Source organism: Manacus candei, unplaced genomic scaffold (genome assembly GCF_025592945.1).
Source record: "Manacus candei isolate 608988 ecotype Guabito, Panama unplaced genomic scaffold, ASM2559294v1 h1tg000109l, whole genome shotgun sequence".
Classification (NCBI taxonomy): domain Eukaryota; kingdom Metazoa; phylum Chordata; class Aves; order Passeriformes; family Pipridae; genus Manacus; species Manacus candei.
The window spans coordinates 3,522,407-3,547,739 of NW_026138157.1; the positions used below are offsets into that span (position 1 = coordinate 3,522,407).

The 25,333-nt window shown below is 43.1% G+C and overlaps 1 protein-coding gene across 2 annotated transcripts; it reads right to left on the reverse strand.

Moving 5' to 3' along the window:
* Positions 1–1,016: 1,016 nt before the first annotated feature.
* On the reverse strand, positions 1,017–21,178 carry HHIPL1 (HHIP like 1). Of its 2 annotated transcripts, none has more exons than XM_051769567.1 (9): positions 20,857–21,178; positions 15,449–16,095; positions 13,054–13,197; positions 12,446–12,774; positions 10,477–10,549; positions 10,024–10,169; positions 6,917–6,998; positions 5,016–5,098; positions 1,017–2,351 (listed from the first exon to the last, which is right to left on the reverse strand). In XM_051769567.1, exons 1-9 carry the CDS (start codon positions 21,148–21,150, stop codon positions 1,837–1,839), a joined length of 2,313 nt encoding a protein of 770 aa, XP_051625527.1. In that variant the 5' UTR covers positions 21,151–21,178; the 3' UTR covers positions 1,017–1,836. The 2 variants fall into 2 exon arrangements, with proteins under 2 accessions (XP_051625527.1, XP_051625526.1); XM_051769566.1 differs by having other exon boundaries at positions 10,477–10,603.
* Positions 21,179–25,333: the final 4,155 nt, after the last annotated feature.

Consider the following 25,333-nt stretch of genomic DNA (forward strand, 5'->3'; position numbering starts at 1 on the left):
GGGGAGGATGGGGGTGGAAATAACATCCCTCATGGGCAGCACTGGACCTTGACACTTTACAAAACCATCAGAGCCACCTTGCTCAAGCCTGACATGCAGCTCTGTACTGTTGTCTCCTCTCCATGCCTGGCAGATGTGGACAGGAAAACTCTCATAAAAAGTTAATAAATGAGCTGACCTAGAGCTGGATCTTTTGCCACAGATTACGCTTGATGCAGGAATCAACCATACCTTTGCAAACCAAAATCTTCAGTGGGATTAGATCTTACTTACCCAACACTGCCAACTGTAGGCCTTTGCAGTGATTTTCACACTGAGTTGGTTGTCACCCTGCTTATACATACTGATGTTCTGATCATTCTCATTCAATAAAATTTTCAAGCATGGAGTGGACAAGTAATTGCAAGACATTAATAATAACAAAAACAGTCCAAGGGTTTAGTCATTGCCAACAGCTAATGCCCCCAGGGAACAAACTACTTGATGTCAGTGCTTACAACTGGCTGAACACTACAGGCTTTTTCTTTTATCCTTAAAAATAGCATCCCTATTTACCACATTATTGTTAAGGAATGCTTGTTGTTTCCATCACAGCTGCTTTTCTGACAACACTGAAACACTGCTTAAGGCAGGTCTATAGCTGCACCTGTGGCCCAGACACGGAAACCTTGGGAAAGTCGTGTACGAGACAACAAGGTATGGGCACACATCACGTGGGTTTGAGGTCTTGTTTGTTTACAAAGCAAAAAGCTATGATTTCTTAAAGCTTAAATTTGGAATGCAGTAAGTAGTTATCAAAAGATGGGGAAAAAATAACCAAGCAAAATACTTTCATATGCAGGGAGACCACAAGAGGAGAACACGTGTCTCCAATCGCTACTCAGGTGAAAAAACATATTTTAGACAAAATAAGGGGTTTTGTGTGGTTTTTTTAATATGCCCTAAAAAGAGTTAAATATTACAGGATTATTACTTCAGTATATTACCTCTTGTGTAGTAACTCATACCCATGAAATCTGAATGCTTGAAACATGTGGCTTCATATAATTTGGGAGAGTGGAGAAACACATACAAAGTATCTTCAGGGTTAAACAGGATAATGGTCATCCTGTTAATGTAAAAAGGGACAGATTTTCAATCCTGTCCATGTAAAAGGGGTCAGATTTCCTTTCCACTGGGGTTAGTGTAAACTGCAGAAATATTTTTCCAGGCAGTATGTAATGGGTTTTTTCTAAATAATCTGATTTTGCTTAGATACAGTTATCCTTGATGACCACTAGGTTTATACCAATAAAAAGGATTAGAGAAAAATAATTTTTCTTTAAACTAGTGAGTGGAAAGTTAAAAAAATATATACTTTTGCATTTTGCAAAGAAAGGCACAGATTTACACATTAAAAACTACTGCTCAGAGCTGCAGGTGGCAAAGCAAGGCAAACAACACAAATGATTCCATTAGAGCAAAACACAGTCATTTGGGAATTTATTTTTTGGCAAAACACTGTGAAGCACAGCTGAGGAATGCTGTATTTTGAAAGGGAAAGGGCAACAGGATGCATCCCTTTTCTAATCTATAAAGGCTGATGTTTGAGGTTTTCTTACTAAAAAACCCATAGAAAAGTAGTCCCTGCCCACAACACACTGCTTCATTTTACTTTTTCTTTCCCTCCAAGGCACATGCATGGGGACAAACATGAAGAAAACCACGAGGTTGCTTTGAACAGACGCAACACCCTCCAGACAGGGCACACCCTCCGCAAAACTGCAGCTGGTTTAGAGGGTTGGGCAAGAAAGGGATGTGCTCCAAGTCCCTCTGCTGCCTTCCCCAATTCCCCTGTCACCAGTCTGCCACCTCCTCCCGGCTGCACACCACGCCAGCATCCTCCTCGTGCGAGCAGTTGTGTTTGCCGACGTCGGCGTGGGAGCACTCCAGCAGCGTCCTCTCCTGCCCGGAGCACTGGACATCATCCAGAAGAATGCGGAGGGAGGTCCCTTCCCCGAATTCTGCCTTCTTGGTGGCCCGCACCACGTAGGGAAAGCCCAGCTGGCGGCACACCACGGCGGCGGCGGCCGAGCTCCAGCCGTCGTCGCACACGGTGCCCCACTCGCCGCCGATGTAAATCTCCACCCGGCCCCGGCCGCGGCCGCGGCGCCCCCGCTCCATCAGCCGCACGGCGCCGTTCCGCGGCTTCTTCCTGCGCTGCCCCCTCTTCTCTGCTCCCTTCCTGGGCTTGGGGGTCCTGCCACTGGGCGCTGCTGTGGTGGGGGTTTTGAGGTCTGGCCTTCCTCCCCATGGGGCCTCGGTCGTGGTCTCCAGCCGGGGTTGGGGTACCGGTGCTTGCATGATAAACTCTGTCGGGGAAAAAAACCGGGAAACCATGAGTCTGTCACTCTGTGGACAGTACTTGAAGACAACTATATGAAACCAGTGCTGATTTTTTACTTATTTAACTAATTTCTTGCAATTTGCCTACTTGACCCCGTTGAGAAGTGACAATGCTCTCAGTGAGCCAGTATTTCCTCAGCAAAAGAATGTCGGCTGCTTTCAGTTAGCAGAGAGGACTGCAGGGCACAATGCCAACACGTGAGCCCTCTCCCAAAAAGGAAACTCTAAGCAGTTTATTGGCAAATAAGCAAAATCTCAGCCTGGCCCTTAAAGGGTGGGCGCTGGAGTTTCACAGTCAGCAGAGGACTTCCCCCCATAGCCTTCTCTCCTGCAGAAAGCATTCTAAAGACAGGCACTATTTCTGCTCTTCTCTTCATTTCTAAGGATTGGATCGTTACCAGAGGAGAGCGTGGCCTCCCCACTGGGTCAGATGCTTTATTCAGAGGAGCTGAAATCAGGAACATTCAAAATCAATTCTCTCTGGCAACTGGAATGTGCAAGAGGAACAGAGTTGCCAGGACAACACATAAAACAGGATTTGAGGTTGGGTTTGTTCTTCCTTATGAAAAAAAAAAAAAAGAGCCTTGAACTCTGAAGAGCTGAAAATTCTTTGCTGTCACAGTTTCCAGGCATTACTGGACTTGCTTATTCACATGTGCTTTATTTTTAGCTTAAAAATAAGTTTTAGTTTGCCAGAAGGAATCAATTCAGAATTTCTCAGAATAACAATCAACTGAGCTGGGACAGTGTCACAGACATTTGCAAAGACATCATGACTATTTGAATTATATCCCAGATTTATCCACTCTCATTCATCATTTGCTTTGTAGTACAAAGAGGAGGAAAAATATGACTGTCTTATTTGTACTTAATATCTATTGTCCCCAGAAGACAAACCCTTGCAGTGGTCCATTCTTTTTTCCAGTTACTGCTCTTTGAAGAGGAATTGTGTTTGTGACATGAAAATATTTCCCTTCTTTGGTAGCTGAGGTTCTGAAGGCAAGAAATGGATTTGAAAGCCTTACCTGTGCACAGCTCAGTTGCCAGAGCCTGATCTAGCAAGGCACTTAAAAATCCTGGAACTCATATAATGATCTGTAGGGCTGTATGAAAGCTAGTGGTCACCTGGGACTGCTTTTCACCTCACTGAATCAAGTTGTTATTATATATTACTCTTTGTTAAGCTATTTATAAAATACACTTCCAACAAATGCACTCATCCAGCTAATGCAAGCCACATGCCTTACTGATTCTGTTACATTCACACTAAATACTAACCAAAACAGTAAATATTTAGACCTACACATCCTTGTTTGCATGCTTCAGAATCAAAATGTTCGTGTTTGTTTTTCGCCAAAAAGTGAATTTAGTTCATGAGACACTTAGTAGAATCTCTCCCACCACGTCTATGTTTTAATTCATGATGAAAACTAACTTGTAAACAAACCCAAAATATCTACTTATCTGTATAGTTTAAAAATCTGAACTTTGGACTTGCACAGAGAATAATGTATAAGCAGAAACAGAGATAGAACTGGTTGAACATGAAACAAGTTACTAATGTTTGGAAACTGCTGCCCAGCTTGCAAAGGAAAATATATCTGAAGATGTGCTGAATGCTCAGGCATGTCAACAGTCAATAATTAGCCTTAGATCTTGTTCCACCTTAAAGACTCAATCTTGCAAGGTGCTGAGTGCCCTCATTTTTCCCTGAAGCCATAGCTGCGGGAACTGTCAGTGACTCAAATGCAGTGTAATATGATTAATGTAATTAAAAATTAAATAAAAGTATCCTGACTTTAGAGTACCCTGACTTTATAGTCCCTACAGTGATATTAACTTTGTGACAAAGTCTATAGAATATGCTGACTTTGAAGGGAAGTTGTCAAAGTACTGCCTAGTGTGTAAATTAAATGCACAGGGGAAAAGAACAGTGATACTGCCTAATCTAATCCTGAGATTCTAATGTTGTATTTAGGTTGTTGTGTCTAACATAAATAGTACTTGGCTTGCTGCAACTTCAGCTACATCACTGACTGCTCTTTACTTTCAATACTTCATGCAGTATGAAGCAATCAAGAAGCCCTGGAGGGTTTGGGTAAGCCAAAAGTTCACCTAAATGGCTGATAACTTGTTCTTCTGGGAGTATTTTATCATCCCATATTCTCTCACTTTCAACTAACAGTGATTCAGCCTTCATCTTGCTCAATGAGCTACTTCCCAGCCCTTCAGTAATCATATCTTTCATCTCTTGAAATACTTCTCACAACCTGAAGCTCTGCAAAAAATCACATCACTGAAAAGCACCATTGAGCACAGGGTCTCCATACAGTTACAGGGAAACCCAGTTGGTGGTAATGAAACAAGTACAATGTAGCATGGAAAAGGGAAATTGTACAGGGCCAGAAACTACAAAGCAAATTTCACATGGCCAGGACAGGGGAAATACTTTATGCCTTATTTGAACCAACTCTTCAGATCCAAAACAGCTGGTAAGAATTACATTTGAGGATACTCTGAAGAGTGAAGTTCTGGGCGGTCTCCACACATGTGGAGATAGTGCAAGTGTGGAGTTTGTATCTACTGCCAGCTAAGATGCACCAATAATAAGCAGCAACAGTGACACTCACTCTCCTTTGGCACAAATGGGATGCGCTTGCTTTTTACTTTCACTGGCGATGGCTCAACTCGGCATTTTCCTGGTGGTGCTCTCCTGTAAAAAAAGGGACACGTACAGTGCACAATTAATTCCTTTCCTCTGGCATTGCAAGCTGTTGCTTCCCATTGTTTTTCTATGAATGTAATGCTCATTGGAAAAAAATAAATGTCTGTTTAAATGATGCAAGTAATCTCTTACAGTAGAAAGCATAACTAAACAATCACAGATCTCCACTGATCAAAGTCCAAATATTCACAAGGCAGTGGAGTCCTCTGGCTGTGTTTTCACTTGCCACTATTGAATCCATTAAGGAAATAAAGCATTGGCAAGTTCAAGCACTACAGAAAGAGATTAGTCAAACTGAAAATAAAAAATACAAAACTAGAAGTGTGTATCGAACATCTGACATAAAGGTCATGTGTGCACAACTTTTCAGACTGTCTTCATGGAAAGAAAATAACACACTATTATTCATTTAGAAAGCCCAAACAAAGGTAGTGCCAAAAATGCATTAGTTTCAGAAATGAGGTCTAAGTGTCTCCTACAGGGGCTCTCTCTTACTATAGTGCATTATTTTGACACAGATTTGTTTGCCATAGAGGTATATCTCACCTCTGAGAAGTTACATGCAGTTCCTCACCACTTTTTCCTATGACAGCCATCTTGTTAATCCTCAGACTTCTTCAGAGGTTTTCAAATTGGCTCAAAAATGCATGGTGTTTGCATTAGGAGAGTATAACTCCTTTGTTATTAGGATTGTTTGCATCTGCATTTCTGTGGAAGGCAGAGAGCTTTTCTCTCAGCTACCTACACAAGGATGTTTCCTACTTTTATGAATTTTCCTGTGAGTTTTTTCTGTACTCTGCACATGAACAAACCTTCTTTTTAAACTTAAACTTACGACTCTCTTTTGACTTCTGCTTTCCTTATTTTTGCAAAGGTTGCATAATACCAGACTCTTAATACATAGTTTACAGGAACTCTTCTGCTGTGTTAGATAATGGAAAATGCTCCTGACAGAGGAGAGTTGGAGGAGAACATGTGACAGCTCTGGGGTTATTTAACTTTGGGGACTGGTTTTAACATGAAACTAGACAAGTGGTTTTGTTCAAAATGCTCAGATAGCTAAAGCTGTAAATTTAATCCATATAAAACAATAAAAGCTACAAAAATCTCACTCTCCATTTCTGGCTGAAAGCAGCTTGGTGTTTAGCCAATAATAGTAATGCTTAAAAAACAGGAAGATGGAAAAAACATCTGTAAGTCTTTCCATAAAACACAGCTATTCCCTGCCTTGCCCAGTCTCAGATACACACACGTGGAATCCAGGTGTAACAATGGTTCTGTTTTCTTGACCAATTCATTTTTCTCTTTGAAATATTAAAAGAAAATGTACTTTTTGACATTCATTTCTGATTTGCCCAAGAAAGCACTGCAGGTCATGCTGGTCCAGCTTCAGCTGCAGCTGCCTGGCCACAGGGCTCTTGTGGGAGATGCGGTTGGATACAAGGGATGGAGAGGAACTGAGAATAAACACCTGGAGAAAAACTGCCTCCTTTCGGGCAGGAATCTAGAGCAACTTTGCCCAAGAAAGACAAGCTACCTATAAAATACAGCTTTAGCATTCAGGAACAAATCTCCCAACCCACATGACATCGACAGGCCCCATAACAAGTTGGCACCAGGCAGCGCAGAGCCCCACGACTGCCAGAGCAAAGCAGACCCACAATGGGTTGCTCCAGATGTTCCTTGAACAATCTTCACAGAAGAACCCATCATGGGAGAAGAGTTAGTGAGTCAGACATCACTCACCACATCCACACCTGGACTCACTGCACCACACCCAGGCTTTGCAACAAGAAGATCTCATACCTGGAGGTGTCCACCACTTTGTACACCACTCCATTGGGAGCCGTGGCACTTGGCACACCAGTAGACATGAAGTACAATTCCCCTGGGAAGAAAACAGGCACAGCCATGAAAACTTTCCATGGAGTTTCTGTCCTGTACAACAAAAAGACATTAACTCTGTGTCACAGGTCAGAGAGCATTGGGAAATGCAAACCAGCATGGAGGTCTGGATATTGGAGGAAAAAAGGCAGGTTAAAATTTGGGGTTGTAGTGAGAGTTTATCTGCAGTTTGTTGACATAAAATACTCTTAGTAGGTGGGACCTTTACATAGCATCATATTATTTGGACAAATTTCCACTGCAAGTTCACCTGCCCAGACTTCATTTGTCATCTCATTCTGATCTGTGTCCTTTGACTTCTCTAATGCAAACCAGTCAAAGCTTGAATACCTTTGTTGAAACGAAATGAAAGGAAATTAGGAAAGTTCACTGTCTTCTGCTCATTTGGATGAAGCACTCCTTTGGGTGAGTGACAGCAGAATAAGATTTTGCTTTTCCTTTCTTTAGGACACTCACAAAATGAGATGTATCTCACACGAAATGCATTTGGTTCATCACACCTCTGTCAGATCACATGGATAGAGCTCGACCTTCAGCCAAACAATGTCCATCACCATTTATTTGACTTATTTTCTCTTAACTGCATTTCTGTCCTTCTTCTCCTGTTGTTCAGGGTAGACTGGGATAAGCAGTCCCTCTGGCACTCTTTTGCCAGCTGAAGTACTTGAGAGGTGCAAGAAAAGGATCAGAGAAAAAAAATAAATTAGCAATATTTAAAAAAAAAAAAAAGAAGAAGAGAAAAAAAAAAGGAGGCAGTGGAGACATGGAGACTGGTTTAGTGAGCAAGGCAGATTTCTTTAGGTGCCCTATGGGTACCCTACAGGGAAGAAGGGAAGGAGCAGAGGGGTCAGAGTGAGCAAAGGAAGGTGTGGGAATTGGTGGCTGCTGGTGCTAAGCCTCCCTCCTCCTACCTGCTCTCCTGTGCTGCCCTGGGCTGAGCTCCTCTTGATGCTCCCAGGGTAGAAACCAGCCATCTCTGGCCACCACTGACTGGTTTCTTCCTTTTTCTGGTGAGCTTCATTAATGACAGGCCAGAGGCAGCCCTGATCCGAACAGAGATGGGAAACACCCAGCACTGCATCTTGTAGTGCAGTGATTTGTGCTTTACATCCTGCCTCTCTTTCCTGAAAATTATCAGGCAGAAGTGTGGATGCTAAGGCCATGAAGCACACAGGCTACACACATGTGCCCCAGACATGGCACAGTGCCTGGGGTGTCCTGGACATTCCACTGCCCAGGCACAGGGTTTTTGGCTTTATAATGGTCATGCAATGAGCCAAAAATATAGATGTCTCCACCAAATAAACACATTGACTACACCAGTCAGATTAACATTCATCAGAGCAACAACCCCAAAACTCAAATACTTCTGTGAAGAAAACCTTTTTAAAATAAACTGTGAAAAAATAGTAAAAAATTAGATTCCCAGCACACAAAAAAGGTGCAAGATAAAGCTGTTCACTGAAGATAAAGCAACCTCACTACACTGTTATCAACAATTTTTTTCCCATTACTATAAAGCAAACACAAAGCAACTACCTCTGAAAAGATACTCCAGCCCAAATCTCCACTCAGCTCTATTGTACTTAAGGTACACATGAAAAGTGCAGGGCAGAAGGGTGACAGTGTTTAACCCCCACTTTGTCCAGAGTCTGTTGACAGATGCAGGACAAGGGACATGATTCCCACGTGCATGAGCAAGGGCCACCATTAACAGCTTGATATTGCACTTGACATTAAGATGATTTGAACTAAGTTACTTGATTTTAGGGTAAGATATCCTTCTCACCACACACTGTGAAATATCTCGAACTTCCATGAATATTAACCATTAAAGAAATTGGAATTTAACTCAAAGAAGAAAAAAAGAAAAAAAAAGAAGTCAAACTTTCAGGATAATACTTAATTTGGATGATTTGCATTTACAAAATAAAAGTTGCATTCATATGATTTGTGCAACATCCAAACTTGACATAATCTGCAGGAAAACCAGATGTTTAAAAGCTGGGGCATTCTGGAAGCAGGTGCTTGTGACTGTGAGCCAGGACCCCCCTGAAACAGGGCAGAACACAGCTCCTGCGTTGCTGGGTCACACATGTGCTGTGTCACTCAGCAATGGTGCTGAACATTGTGGGGCTCGTGCTCCCCCCATTCGTGTCCAGGGGCTGCAGGGGCTGCACACTCTGCAATAGCCTTGTACGAACAATGGGAGCAATCACCAACCTTCACCCCAGGATTCTTTATTTCCTGCTTTTCAAATCACAGCATCTCCCTTCTAGAAAATAAAATTTCTCCAGTTTTGAAAACACAGCTGTGCAAAGCTCCACTGAGACTTTCGGTCCTATGCAAGGGAAAATCCCAGGTGACACTAATAAAATATGGCCTTAAGCAGCCTTTTGCTGATGCCTCACTCGAGACATAACACAGAGCTTTCTTTCTGCTTCGCCTTGAGAGTTACAAATATCCCAGCCCAGGGTGAGCAGGTACATGATTGCTGTTCATGACATCTGCTTCCCTGTATCCATTAATAATGCCCACAGCTTTCTTGACTAGCCAAGAACATAGACTTGCTCTCACTTGGGTATCAGCTTCTCAGGCTGCCAGGGCCTCCATTCCCCATGGCATGGCACTGTGAAGAATGAGGTTTCTTTTCTAAGTTGTGTTTTATTCTCCTTGCCCCCACTGTTACCTGTTCTCCAGAGGGTAGGTATGCAGGCAGCAGCACAGTCCAGTGCACCCAGAATCAGTCCCAAGGGAACTGACTCTCCAATTCCCCCTGCAGGCACTCTGTGGCACACAGACCTCAAAAATTAGCATTGTAACTTTGGGTTGGTGTTTAGGAGATGCTGGGAATGTCACCCACCCATTTTAAAGACTGATAGACTCATGCTCTACCTCCCCACCACCCGCTGCTCCCAGGAGCCCTCTCTGATCCCTTCTCCGGTGTTTTAGTCTGAAGAGAAAACACAAATATGTCATCCAGTGTGACAAAAAAGTTAAAAAATTACCTGCTTCATCTTCAGCGAAAGAGATGATGTATTGGTAATAGTTATTGATAAGCCCAGGGAACATGCACGTTTGTCCTGTCCCCATGCAGATTTCACTGTACTGCCACTCTCCAGTAGCATGATCCTCCTTCAAAGACATCAGGCGTCTGCAAGGCAAAAGAACACTTCCATAGCCCAACCAAGGTGATTTATGAACACTAACATGGACACCTGACAGGATGTTTAATGCTTCCTACCCACAGTAGCTGCAATAGGAACTGCAGTTTCTCTGAAAAATGAAGAACTGTTAATATTAAACCAAATATATTATACACCCTACATGCAACCCCTTGTCTTTCAGTGGCAACACAAACTCATTAAAAAAAAAAAAGAGGGCAGAGTTTAAGTACCATAAGATTTGGGGACATTTTGGCTAGGGGTACAACTTGATGAGTGTCCAAAGTGTTTACTTACCCACTCATAAAATCGCCAAATATGTACAGGCCATTCAGGTTTGGAGACTCACAGCCCCGATAGACATAACCTCCTGTAACAGATTTCCCCATTTTGTGTGGATACGCATAAATTGGGAGCACATCATCTGTAGGGCAGAAAAGATCTGTGGCTTGTTTGACATGCACTGCAGAATAGCTGTTTATCTAGATTGTTCTGATTGTTCTGATTGTTCTGCAGTGTGCAGTCAGGTTCACTGGAGCACCTTCTATTTAAATGAAGTGATGACAGAATTGTATTTAGTTTGATATTCACCTTTTTGGAATCACATTTGATAGGCCTGCCCATTACCAAGACTCACTGAGACCTCACTGCTCTCGAGTCCTTCTCCCACTATAGCCCATCTCTTTTAGTGCCACTTCTGGCCCATTTCTACAGAGCCTGGGTGGTTTTGCTTAGAATTCGCAGGTTACTCTTGGAGTCACCCCATCCATGCAGGAGATGTTTGCTCAGTGCAGCTTTTTTTAGGTGGTAAAAGGAAAAAAAGAGATGGGTAACTCCAGAGTGCAGGCACTGATGAAAAGATATGTCAGATGTCAGCACAAATAGCTTCTCTTCCTCTGAGATGGGGAAGCTAACTTGAAAGGGCCATCAAATATTTATGGTATGGCAGAGGCTTGATGTAGTACTGGCATATTCATTTAAAATATAAGTTAAAATACAAGACAGACATAAAACAGAGGGAGATGTCCTGATTTTGAGGGTCTTGATTTGGTGCCTTCTTCCCTTTCTTTTGAAAACTCCTGGGTCACAGTTACCTCATGGTACCCGCTCCTTCCTGTCCTCACAGCCTTTCTCTCTGACTGTGTAGCAAATGCCTCAAGGAGCAAACCCGGCCACTCTGCCAGTGAGGAACTTGCACCAGAGGCATTTCATCTAAAGCAGGTGTTTTCTACACTTCAGCTGTACGTATTCTAAAAGGGCTGTGACATTTCACTGTTCTAACAAAAGGGTCTCTAAAGGCATCAAAAATTGTTCTGAATCCCTGGAGACCTCAGTACAGTGCCTACCACGAATGCTCACGTGATGCTGTCACACAGGAGAGCTCTAAACAAGCTTTCTGACAACTGCTTCAGAAAGGCAGTGTGAAAAATCTGCTCTCTGCTCTCAAAATTTTTATAAAAAAATACTTCATCACTACCACCATAATTATAGCTAAGTTAATAAAAGGGAGAAAGTTAAATAACAGCACATAGGACATAGCGCGTAGAAGAGAAAAGATCAGAATCTCAGCTGATGCAAATCAGTTCCAGCCCAGTGCCCCCCTGGATCTCTGGAGAGAGGCTCCAGCATAATATGTGGTCCACATCAGACCTTGCAACAAAATACACTCTGACTTCACACATGCACTGGAATTTAGCCAGGCAGCAAATACCCTGAATCCAGTTTTGATCAGTTTAAAAAATTGAAAAAAAATAAGCTTTTCCTTTTTGGCATAGCTAAAAGAAACAAAGATACACCATACATTCAGATACCTGCAAAGCAGGCAGTGTGCATATGGGTCGATCAGCTTACATAATATGTTTTTGCTCTTTTTTTAAAAAATAAGGAAACTACTTGTGAGTTATGGAGAAAAATACAATTGCTCCAAGTTTTTCTTGCTCTTGCATGAAAGCTTATTTCATGTGGCAAAGACGAAATTGTCCCCTTGTCACAGAATTACCAAGTAATTTGACTAACAACACAGACCACCTAGAAAAACAACAGCTAGCCTGTTTCACTTTCCTCCGAATTCAGAAACAATAACATTTGGACTTTCAATATTTATGTCCAAGTCAGTTCCCTTCTAGACTGAGACAGTATAGATTTACATCTCAAAGAGGTATGTTTACCACCAAGCAGCCAGGCTTTGAGGGCAGGAATTAAAAATGATGGTGCAGAAAACTGTGCAGTGGGAGATGCAGGTAGTTTAGAGAACACATCTATTTACCCATTGAAGAGTTGGCACAAAGTTTTTTGTCATAACAGCTGAACCCTTCCCTCGCTCTCCAGCCGTAATTTTTCCCTTTCTCGACGATGTCGATTTCTTCATATTTATTCTGCCCCACATCTCCGCAGAAGAGCCGCCCTTTCCCCTCCTTGGTGTGAGGGTCACCCCGATCAAAAGAGCAGCGCCACATATTCCTCACTCCGTAGGCATAGACCTCAGGGCGAGCCGTAGGGTCACTGACAAAAGGGTTGTCGGGAGGGATCCGATACAGGGGCCCACGGTCGTTGTTGTTCACATCAATCCGCAGCACTTTGCCCAGCAGGGCTGATCTGTATTGGGAGAAGAAAAGAAAAAGAGGAAAAGATAAAGAAATAAAACTAGACCTTGCTTAAACATCAGAGATGGGGGTTTTGGAAGGTTTAGGGTTTCATTCTTTCTGTCTAGAAAAAGACGAGTCTCTGAATATCTCTGAAAAAGCAACCATTTCAAGATAATTTATTTTGCCTCCAAACAGCCTTCAGGTGGCTGGCATTGACTTCCCACACCCCACTGCTCCGTGGAGCAGTGCTGGTAGCCTGGAGATGCAACAGGGATGGATCCACACTTACTTGTTCTGGGCATTTCCAAAGGTCCCAAAAGGATCCCCAGCCATGCCTCCATCTCCAGTGAATATATAGAGATATTCATCATCTCCGAAGAGCAGCTCTCCTCCGTTATGGTTGGAAGCAGGTTCTTCTATTTCCAGGATTATCCTAAATGAAAGCAGGGAGAAGGCAATTATCTACACCAATTACCTAAGCAAAGGGCAGAGCAATGTCATGCCAATGTTGCCCTTGACAGATGCCAAGGTTACAGGTCAGTTTTGATACGAATTCCTCCACATCCACGTTACCGAATTTTGCTTGGCCATAACTGATTTTCTAAACTTAAATAGTTCCAACATATTTTCCAGATTACAGAAATGCCAAATTGTGCAATATGGAAAATCTGTGAAATCACACGACAAGATATATTTTTATTACTTATACTTTTCCTCTGATTCTTTCTTCCTCCTTGTTAAAGTTCTTTTTTATTTTTCTTTATATTTCTTAAAGAAAAGGCACCTGAGTTTATATCCAGTCGTAAACTGCAAGAGAAAGGACTCTAGTCCATCTGTGCATCTGTACAGCATTTGGCACAATCCTGACAGGCTCTTTCAAGGCAAACATAAAACTTTTCAAACATTAAGGAATAGTTGAATATTCACAGAGAGAAGAATCCTTAAATGAGAATTACACACTCAGGACCTTATGAGTTTAAAGAGCAGTTAAAAGCAGCCCCACCAAAAAACTGACATTTTGACCAAGGTTATTCAAAGGAGTACCAACAAACTTTACCTTAATATTAAACCCAAACTCTCTCTTTTATTTGTTTATTTTATGCACCTTTCATAGTAAGGAAAGGGTGAAATATCTAAAGTATAATTTTATAGAATGGTAAAGCCACAAATCTATGCAGTGAAGGTTTCCAGGTGTAACAACTGAAGTTTATTTCACTCCAGCTTTTAAAAAAAGTCCAGATTTCATGCTTGCAGTGCATGAAAGAAAGCAAATTATAATATTCACTTATACTGCTTCATTTTTAGCTAGTTTTTTTTCCCCGTCTGAAATACTGATAGTTATTGTGAGTTGTGGGAAGGAACCCAACTATGGAGTTATTGTCACCTCCTGTTAAATGTCACCACCTCTGGGATAAGGTAATTGTGCAAGAGTGCACAGACTCCAACTAGCAGAAGGAGCAAAGGAGGATCCCGTGCAGACACAGAGGTAAATCTTCCTCAGCCTCTCAAAGAAGATGGAAAAAACCCAAAATACATTGAGCAAGTATCTGAGGATAAACAGACACACGCCTTTTTACCGAGACAACACACACCACATGTCAGCCTGAGCTCCCTCTTGGGCAGCAGCACAGGATGAAGTCAGTGGGACCTGTGCCTACACAAGCACAACAGGACCACAATTCTGTTTCCTTAAGCTTTTGCCGTACTAACCATAAGCTAAATAAGCAAAGAAAATGTTACAAACATAGACCCTGAGGATTTTTAAACAAGACAGCTCATGGGCCCTGACATCTGCAGGTTTAAGGTCCTGACTTGCTTTCCTGAGGACCACATTTAATTCCCCTTGCCTGTCATCTACAGTGCTGCTTACACTGAATTGCTCTAATTACTTTATAAACCACTATCCCCTTTCTATCATTAGGCTACATGCATTTTTGAGCTAGAATCATCCACAGCAGAATATTTGGAAAGCCCCTGATTCAAATCACATATCAAGCAAACATCTTAGCATTCATAACATTCAAAGATCTCTCAAAACAGTAGATCTATGACATGGTTAAATCTATAGATTGACTCCACAAACAAGACACATATTGATGTGGATCAACTGCAGGACCAGACTCAAACAAATTACATTTCCAATCAAAATGCACTTCGTAATAACATAGTGGCTTGCATTTTATTTAATTTGATGTTAAATTTCTAATATCACAGGGTTGAGGTGTTGTTCAGATAAAGAAACGTGGGACCAAATTTGCTCATACTGATTTTGGAAACCTTTGGCTTCAGAGTGAATTTGCCGATGTCTATTTTAAAGTGTAATCATAACAATAAGAAAACCAACCAACAAAAAAAAACAAACCAGAAAAAACTCCACACCCAACCAAAAAACCAAAATACTAACTGTAAAATAATGTTTCATCCATGTTCAGTTAAATCCTCTGACATACTAGAACTGAGAATTGTAAATGTTTTATCCCTGAACACTTGCAGTTTATCCATGGAGGACACACACATTCTGTACTTCAACATGCTAGACATGGACTTGGACTAACGTGCTAACACACTGAATTGCAAGAACAATATTAAGCTAAATAATTCCCATTCATTAATAGCCTTTAAAAATGCACAAGTTGCCCTCTGAAATCTTAAATACGTTTGGCAGAGAAATGTGTATACAATACCTTTCAGAATTATGGTCCAAGGCATTCATGTCAGTAGGAGAAATTCTGAACTCACTGATCCGGATTCTCTCTTCGTAACCAACTTCAACTGAATAGTAAACATAAACTTTACCATTAAATTTGAATTTAGGGTGGAAGACAATACCTAGAAACCCTCTCTCATCTCCTTCCCACGGGGAGGTAAGTACGGCTTCGCTGACGTTCAGAAATGGCTTTTCGAGCCTGGATCCATCGGGGAGGTAGGTCCACACCAGGCCAACCTGCTCTGCAATGAAGAACCTGTGGGTGCCATCGTTGGCGTGCACCATTGCAACGGGATTGCGCAGCCCGTTGGCCACCTCCACGAGGCAGAGCTGGAGACAGCCCTCCGCGTCGGCGGTGACTAACCCCAGGTTTTGGTTAAGGTTCTGGTTAGCCAGCAGGTGTGGGAAGCAGTAGTCGGTGTCCTCCAAGGTCAGATAACGGCAGAGTTTTGCCATGTTGTTTTCCAGTGCAATTAACTCTCGGTCTGCAGAGAGGAGGCGAAAGATGGAGCGGCAGTTCTGCCACACTTGCGTGCAATAGTCCTGGCAAAGTCCTGGTATCGTCCGCACGGGGGTGGAGGGATCTTCGGCATCATATGAGTGAGCTGCATATGGAGAGCATTCCTAGAAGGAGAGAGAAAAAACCTCAAGTCATTTCTTGGACCAGATTTGAAACAGTTGAGCGGTGATACTAATTGAAGATATTTCATCTTAATTACAAGATACATTGTGGTTTATTCTGAAGATATGTTAACAGAGGAAAAGATCTTAAAAAGGGGGTTTATCTCAGCATTTGTGGAAATGATCTTCAATATTCGTGGTGAAAGCTGGCTTCCTCATGCTTCTTTATTCCAATCACAGCAATAGTGCCTATGTTGCTACATCACCCTAGGGATGTACTGGGGGAAAAGAGACTTTTCTTTCTTGGATGCTGTGACTTTATCTATGAAATAACAAGAAGATTCATCACAGCACAGAAGTGAAACCAAAGAGTTAGCTGAGAAGATTCAGGTCCTGTATCTCCAGACCGACGAGGGAATGGGAAAGGCAACCAGGGCCAAAGCCTGCAACATTCATACCTCATCATCTGATAATCCAGATATGCACCTCAGACATGGATAGGATTTACAGCTTGGAAGGAGTGGAATGAGAAAGTAGAAGAAGAGGGGAGAAGGATGCTCTCCCTACATACACCATCCTTGCTTGGGTCCAGCTGCCTTTGCTAGTGGATCTTTGCCTATAGACAGTTAATACCCCCAACCAGGAGCGGTGAAATCTCATGATTTCTCATAACCATGACATGGCTCACCAAGTTCTGCGAGGGATTTCCGCAAGCACCAAAGGCCACAATCCAGGCAATGCCCACTGGCCGCACCTGCAGCTCAGCCTTTGTTTATGGAAGGTGCAGCCTTGGAAATCTACTGGATCATGTTCAGAGGACTGGGTCATGTTCAGACAGTTCATTGCGTTCTCCACAGTGAGAACTCCTACAGTGCATTCTCCTTATGAAAAACTGCATTCCAGTAAACTTTCTGTAAATTACAAACTGACCAAAGTGAATTAGTTCTTCTTTGGAAGGGCTTTTCCTTGTAACAAACACACAATATTGTCCAGTTGTAATGCATCTTCCCAACAAGCACTTCAAAAGTGCTCTTCAAAAAATGCAACATGACTCTGTGGAGGCTCAGTTATTTTCACAGGGTAGATAAACAACTGAGGCAAGAAAGATCAGAAGAGAAACTATACTACTTGAATAAATTCTGTATTTTTTATTCCTAGCTTACATTTCTTCTTTTTTGACTAAGCAAAACCAGCTTAGTAAAAAGAAAAAAATAGAGGGAACTGTTTCTAAATCTATAGGGAGCTATCTCCTAATGCAGATTACAGCACTACTCAGTAGCTGAAAAGATACAACATTTGAGATACTGAACCGTTTAAATTAGCTGATAAGTACACACAATATTTAATTTTTATTTTATTTTCCATTACATACCATAATAAACTGAGGGGCCATATAACAGATCATTAGTGCACAATAAGCTTTCCTCCTGGAATGTCAAGCCATTCATTGCAAAATGAAGGTTATTATGCCCTCAAATGAGCAGCAATGAATGTGGTAAAAAGAAGATTGCGTGTGACACAAATCATTGAAATTACACAGGCAGACTGGGTAACGCACTCGGCTCAGTTACACGAGGTGTGCCAGGGAGAGGGACAGAAAGAGAGGGAGCATTAGTCCATTCAGTTGTAATGACTGAAAATTTGGCCTTAGAAAGCAAATTGAAATGACATAGAAAGGGAATTTGATGGGGGGGCTGGGTGAGAGCTCAATATGTTGTTGCCTATGGAGGTTTCTCATTCAGAGAAAGGAGGCCCCTCCCTTGAGTACCCTGGTGTACCTCAGTTCTCTGAATGCATCTTTCACAGCAAGCAGTGATCTTATGCATTATAAAGCAATGCCCTGGCTTCAGATTCAGAATTAAAAGTAGTCCAGAAGTATGACTTCCCTGTCGCTTTGCCTTGCAGGCTGTTCACACCAGCCTCAGGTGTGTTTGAATAGCAATTGTAGGCAACTTCTTCCATCCTTACCATATTCCTGGTGGCATATGGCTAATTACAGCAGCATTACACCGACAGTGATATTCACAGATCTATCACCAGCCAGACAGTACCCAAGCATGTGCCTAGGGTATTTTCCAGACACATGTGAAATATTTTCCAACTTTTATTCCATGAGAGATGGAGCCTCATGCCTGATTCTGAGTTTCTCTGCTTCTGAAGCAAATGTTGTGGTCCTTCACCCTTCACATTATCCTGTCATGTTCGCTTAGCTCAAAATACCAAGAAACTCTACCCTTAGTCACAGCCCAGCATCACTAATAGTTCTAAATTCCCATTTCCAAATTACATGGTCTGTTCATTCATTTTCAACTATGATGTGGTCCAAAGACCAAGGAAACTAATGGACAAACGATCAGTAACTTCAGTAGCACTGAAAAGGGTTTGCACTATGAAAATGACTCATCAGAAAACATTAAGACAAGCTAGCCAAATCCATCCTATCTATTCCAGGAATTCAGTGGCAGCTACTTATCTGAGGAATTACAACAGTCTGAATCTGAAGGAACACCCACATCAAACAATGGCTTATTTACTGTTGCTGTGAGCCTAGAGGAAGCAACAGGACTCCTTAGAAAAGCATTTAACTTTCACTGTATCCCTGACCTTCCTTGTCCACCTCCATCTGGAAACTCAAGCCTTTAAGCAAGATGTTCCTTGAGAAGCAGAATGAGGCATCTGCTCTTTCATAGTATGGGAGAGAACAGAAGGCTCCAGGGTAATCTTATAGCACCTTCCAGTATCTAGAGAGGCTACAAGAGAGCTGGAGAGGGACTTTTTTTACAAGGGTGTTTAGTGATACGACCAGACAAACTGAAGGAGGGTTGATATAGATTAGATATAAGAAAGAAGTTGTTTACAATGAGGGTGGTGAAACACTGGAGGAGGTTGCCGAGAGATGTGGCAGGTGCCCCATACATGGAAACATTCAAGGACAGGTTGGATGGGGTTCTGAGCAACCCTAGTTGAAGCTGTCCCTGCTTGTTGCAGGGTGTCTTGGACTAGATACCCTCTAATGCAAAGTATTCAATTATTCTACAAATTTAGGGGAAGATAAGATAAAGATAAGAATCCTCACCACAAGTGTAAGCTGAGACACTTGTCAAAATAATTTGATCACATTTGAGAGAAATCAGGAATTGTGAGCAGAAGTGTGCTCAATAAGCCACAGAAACCCACTTATTAATTCAGGTCTAGGATAGCAATCGTATATACAATGGATGAATGGAAGCATAATGTTCTAGATTGTTTGCAACATCTGAACTTCCATTTCATGCTTGTGCAGCCACTGGTGGTATTTTGTAGCCACATCTGGGCTGGTGACGCACTGAGCTCATCTGAACATTTTAGTGAATCATTTCTCCCACACTGAAATATCTCTGTTTCTGAACACATTTTCAGTTGGCTTTCTGACAAAAATAGGAGATTTAGTTACCTCTTCCAGAGGCAGGAGTGCTTATCAGGCACTGCTAACTGGTTTCCTATCTGCAAATGACTTTTGGACATCGCTTGTTTCAGGAATATATTCAAAGTTTTTTTGCTACCAGTACAATTAGAGATGAAATAGAAGTCAAGTCTCTAGAAGCTGATGTGGAAAAGGGTTGTCTTTCTCTTCATGCATTCAGGAATCCTGCAAGAGGTATCCTGCAAAATGCTAAGAGCAGGATTTCTGAAAAGCCACTTTGATCCTGTCTGAGCAGAGCAGACGAGACTCCACTGTCTGAGTTAATTTAAGATTTACACTTGCACAGCGCAGAGCCTCCACTGTTCTGTCTCAGGGGCATTTTCATACATGTGAGGGCACCACTGATGATAGGGTCAGAGGCTTTGCTCTGTGCAGACTGTGATCCTCCTGTTATCATATCTGGCCACAGAACAACAACCCTGAGTGGAAATTCCTCCCTGTGCAGGATGGCCATCACAGAGGTTTCTAGGCCACATCCTCAGGCATTTTTCTGTGCCCATCATCAGGACTGTTAGCACCTGACACATGTTAAAAGCATCTCAGGATGGTGTAACCCAAAGCAAAGAAACCCACCTGATCCCATTAATTGGGCATAACGAGGAGCCTGATTTGTGCAGGCAGGTCCCCCATGGGTGTCTTCACCAGGTCCACTTGTAACTGTTCACATACCAACCTCAGAGCACTGCTGCTCATAAATTAAAGCAGAACAACATCCCTGTTCCTGTTTCAGACATGTACCAAAGAACAAAAGGTCCACTGGGACACCTGATGATGGACAGGTGCTCCTGCCAGTGCATGGGAGCATGTGCCTAGGCTGTTGCACTATCTCTGATGCACTCATGTGTGGGCCAATGCACCCATGTCTTGGCCCAGGCATGAATACCATGGCTGATGCACCTGTGAGGTGGTTCCTGTACTCCTGTCCAGGCCTGGGAACTAATGCCAAGGCTCACACTCCCCTGGATAGTCCAAAGACTCTGTGCCTAGGCCAGTGCATCCCCCTGGGATCAATGCACCCATGTCTGTTCCAAAGCATCCATACTTGGGCTTGATGCAGCCCTGCTCGGGTAGATGCACACACACCTGGGCCAAAGCCCCACGACTGGGCAGAAGCATCCATGCTGATGCCAGAGCTCTCTGTGGGGAGTGGAATACCCTTGTGCGGTTGGTGATGTTCCCTGTGCACTGGAAGACCTTTCCCTGTGCGGCTGGAGCCTCCAGCGCGGCTGTAGCCCCTGTGCGGCAGGAGCCCCGCTATGCAGCAGGAGTTCCGGGAGAGCTGGTCCTGCAGTTGGTCTCACCTGGCAGAGCAGGTCCTGCAGGTGCCCGGCGCAGGCGGCGTAGCTGTGCCCGTCGAGGCGGGCGCTGAGGCGGTAGAAGCGCTGGAGCAGGGCGCTGTCGCGGCGCGGGTCGCAGCAGCCGAACTCGGCGTAGCGGCGGCAGAAGGCGAGGCCCCGGGGCGGCCGGAACGGCGGCTTGAAGTCCAGGCACTGCGGGTGCGGCCGCGCCGGGCGCGGGGCGAGAGCGGCCGCCAGCAGCAGCGCCAGGGCCACCCCAGCCCCGCCGCGCCCCGCAGCCCCCCGCGGGCCCCGCATGGCGCTGCCCCCCGGGACAGCCGGGACAGAGGTGGACGCTGCCGCCCGCCCGGAGGCTCGGCCGGCCCCGCTCCGCCCGCGGGAGAAGGGGCGCGGAGAGCGGCCGCCCCGAGGTCTGTCAGCGCCGGGACGGACGGCCCCGGGCTCTCGGGGTCGCGGCGCCGCTCAACGCACGGACACGCTTCGGTGATGGCTTTGGACGGGCGATTTTGGTTTGATTCCGCCCAGAGCGCAGCCGGGCAGGTACTTGGCTGGGCAGTCAGCACAGCGTGTCACACAACACCAGAGTGGAGCATACGACATCAGAGTGGATCGTACTGGGAACAAATTCCCTAGGCTGACTCCCCAAGTGTTGGCTGCTGGACTCGGTTCTGTCGCCGAGGCTTTTGCACGACCAAAACACTAAAGAATATAGCGCTCGGCGTTTATACAAACGATTGACATATTTAATAACAAAATTTAGCTTCAGTACAACTAGTGCTTCTGCATCCTTTGGCAGTCTCGTGCTGGGATGAGACTCACTGGTGGTGTCTTTATACCGTTTGGCCCTAGACAGACTAGGTGACATATGTTGCTCTATGAAGATATTCCCCCATTCAGAATAGTTCTCCCTCCACGCTGTCCAGGAACTCTTTGCCCGCCCCCCCCCCCCCCCCCCCCCCCCCCCGATAAATCGCTGATGACACTTTTCTTACCCTAAAGTGCCTCATGGCACACCCTGGGAAAACATTTACTCGCAGTGGTGGATTTTTGCACATCATATAGCCACATCATATGTGATGTTATCAGCTAGTAAGGTCAAGTCCCATGTAGATGGCATTTTTTTCCTGTTAAACACAGCTAGCTACAGTGTATTATGTGTTTTAATATTAACACACAGACTGCCCCTCAAAGACAAAGAATGTGGAGTTCATACTGATATGTTATTTTTGACTCCTGCTTTGAGACCAAAGAACTACTGTACAGTGCATATGGACTATAAAATTACCGTGTGGCTCGGAACATCCTGTCAGGAGACCATATGTGTTACAGCATTTAATAGGAGTTTATTTTCTCTCCACATGCTTATGTAACTGCTGCTAAGGTCACTAAAAATTCTGCAAATGTGCAGGCAACCAGAACACCTGATGATCTCACCTGAGAATTCTCTGCCCTTTTATTTTTGGTCATTCAAACCCACTTTTGCATGGATGAGCTCAGTAAGTGCATTGGAAAGCACATGATCGAGCTGCTGCCCCCAAAAAGTTTGCGTGCCGTGCAAAAAATGAGTATGCAGTTATGCAACCCCATATTGCATAAAAAACCCCTGATGTAAACACATCTCCCTCTTCATCCCAGTTTCTCTTTTATTCCTGTTGTTAACACTGGCTGCTGTTTCAGTGTTTATAATGATTTTTAAACACTGTTAATTAACATTGCAACAAAGCTTAATATATAAAGAATGGATTGCAGTAACCAAACATATTCTGGATAATGAGATTTAACTTTTAGCCTCTTGATTTGCTATTGAAGTCCTTGATTAGTTTGGCATCCATGAAACATTTCAGAAATGAAAGGAAAATGAAATGCTGTGCATACTTAGCAGTGAGTTGTACAACAGGAACTATAGATTTGATCTGCTCATCACTGCAAAACAGCACAAGATACCTTTGGTAAGTTCTCTGTGTGCATTTGCAACATGCCAGAGCTGCCAGTGTTTTGCTCTTTCAGGAAGGGCAATTTTTTGGTTACCCCTCAAGCTGGGGACTGCACCACAGTTCATGGGCAAGGCACTGCTGAAGCAGAGACTGTAGCTGCCTTGGCCTCAATGATGAGATTTTTATGTCAAAGATGGATTATTTTACAAGCTGTTGTGAGCTGAGTTTTGAGGCTTCCCAGGACACAGGTAGAAGCTCATGGACTGTATTTGAGGGATCTGTGATGTGGTGGGTAGAGCACACAGCTCTGGCTTTTCTTCCCAGCTCTGCCTAGATACTTAACTTACTATTCCCAAGACACTATCTTTCTGCCTGGATTCTCCCATTCATAAAATGAGGACAGTCAATGCTTACCCACCCTGTAGCAATCTTTCAAGATCTAGTTTATTGATATTTTTAATCACCATTTTGTTATTTTTTTATGAGTTCTCTGGAGAGGTATCTCTAGAGACTAAGTGCTGGCGGGGAACTGCTGCCCTTGACCTGATGTGCTAAGTTTGAAGTCTCACCCGTTCCTACTCGAGGGCAAAACATGCATCTGTAGAGCAATTGCAGAATGGGGATGAGGTATGATTTAAGCAGTATTCACCAAGATCACATGGTAGTCTGAGAATTTGACACTCAGGAGGCTTTATATTAAAATGACTCGTTTTCAATTTGGATAATTTCAACACTTGCCTTTGAGCCTAGTGACCTGAATCAATCAATTGAACATTTTGTGCTGTATATCATCTTTTAGAAAGATATCTTTTTGGTTTGTTTTTTTTCTTTTTTTTTTTTTTTTTTTTTTTTTTTGGTTTTGTTTGTTTGGGGTTTTTTGTTAAGATATTGGATGGCTCCTATTCCCACTGAAGTCCATAAAAGTTCTACATTTAAAAAATGTTGATAAGTTTGGGGTATGAAACCTGAAATCCTAGCAATGATCAAAGCAACTAATAGTTGTAGGTACCCTGAAGCTCAAAAACACTGTCTTATATCCCTCAAACTGAGCTCCTTGAATGTGCAATATCCAGATTTTTTCACTCTTTCTGCATATGTTAAAATTTGTTAGTGTTCATGGCACAGAGGAAATATGGGCACACTGGTTAAAAATGTAACCAAATTGCATTTGATCAAATGACCAATATTAGACCCAGTGTCTGGAACTCCATTCTCAAGAACAATTTAATGCTCTGAGTTTTAATTGCCAGAAGACACAGTGCTCATAACCAAGTCAGCTGTGAACACCATCCCTAAAAACATAACAGTCAAGAATTAAATACAGGGATATAGCTCTTTGTAAAGGAAATTAAGCTTTACTTTCTCAACACACATCTGATCATGAAACCCTTCCGCTCCTCATTTGTCTTCTTAGTGTTTTATCTTCCTTACTGGTGGAGATACTGAGAGCACATTATTATTAAGAGAATGAAACAAAGGAAATGTGTGTGTGCTTGTACACAGCATGTACACTCAAACCCATGATGGGAGCAATGTAATGCCTGAACAGAACAGAACCCACATTGAGCAGCGTGGAAGTGATCCGATGGCATGGATCCAACTGCTCATTCACACAGCTTTTAGTATTTTTAGTTGGAAAAAAAAATATGAAGTCTTTGGAAAGATGAAAGAATAGTTTTATAGCACAGTCAAAACCGAATGGGCATCTTCTATTTAAGATGGTTTGGCAGCAAACAAAAGTACATGCTGCGCAGGAGCTGAAGTCACACCGGCTGTGACAGGCCTACCAACACATTTTGATATTAAGGAGTGGTTTAATGCAAGAAACCCAAGAAGCCAACCCAGTGCAGGCAGTATCATGTGCTATATCAGGAATACTGTCAGAGGATTCGATAAGCGGGAATCCCACTGTGTCTTGGCATGCTGGGATGACTCAGATATGGAATGAAATGTACCACTGCAGCATCAAAGACCTAATTTCTCCTGCTAATGGAGCCACACGAGTCTTTCACATCCTTTAATCCTGTTGTGATGAAGCACCTTTGGCAATACCCTCTGGTGCACATTTCTGGGCTCTGTGTCATGTGTCACAGCAGATGTTTGTACAAAACACTGGGGCAGCCCTGCAGATGAAGTAAATTAGCAGAGCTCAACACTAGCATATAATATACAGGATTTCCACATAGGTGGCACACTGCTAATGCTTTTCCTGTCCTTCTTATGCTGATTTTATACACAGGCAGGATGTAAAACGTCAGTTTTACGCACTCAGATAATTGCTTTTTTGCTTCACAACTCGCTACCACAGAAATTCTAATGTCAGAGCCCATATGGACAGTAAACACTCCTTATGTGTTGCATGTGCAGAAAGAACATATTTTCTTATCAGCTCACACAAAAGCAGATCATGTAGAAATGATTTTTAAAAATTACCACTATTTTCCCAGCAGTAACAGCAATAGAACAATAAGTAACAACCCTTGAATGGGTTCTGTCTATTTTACAGCGCATATATCTTTTCTCCTTTTTGGTCACAAGAGAAATAA

Bases quoted from the DNA above. Each gene is read 5' to 3' on its own strand.
- HHIPL1 (XM_051769566.1), bottom strand. From the start codon at position 21,150: ATGCGGGGCCCGCGGGGGGCTGCGGGGCGCGGCGGGGCTGGGGTGGCC. The intron at 12,775-13,053 runs GTAAGTGTGGAT...CTCCCAATACAG, and splicing joins TTTGGAAATGCCCAGAACAA to ATCAGCCCTGCTGGGCAAAG. The intron at 6,999-10,023 runs GTAATTTTTTAA...TTTTCTTCCCAG, and splicing joins TTTCGCTGAAGATGAAGCAG to GGGAATTGTACTTCATGTCT.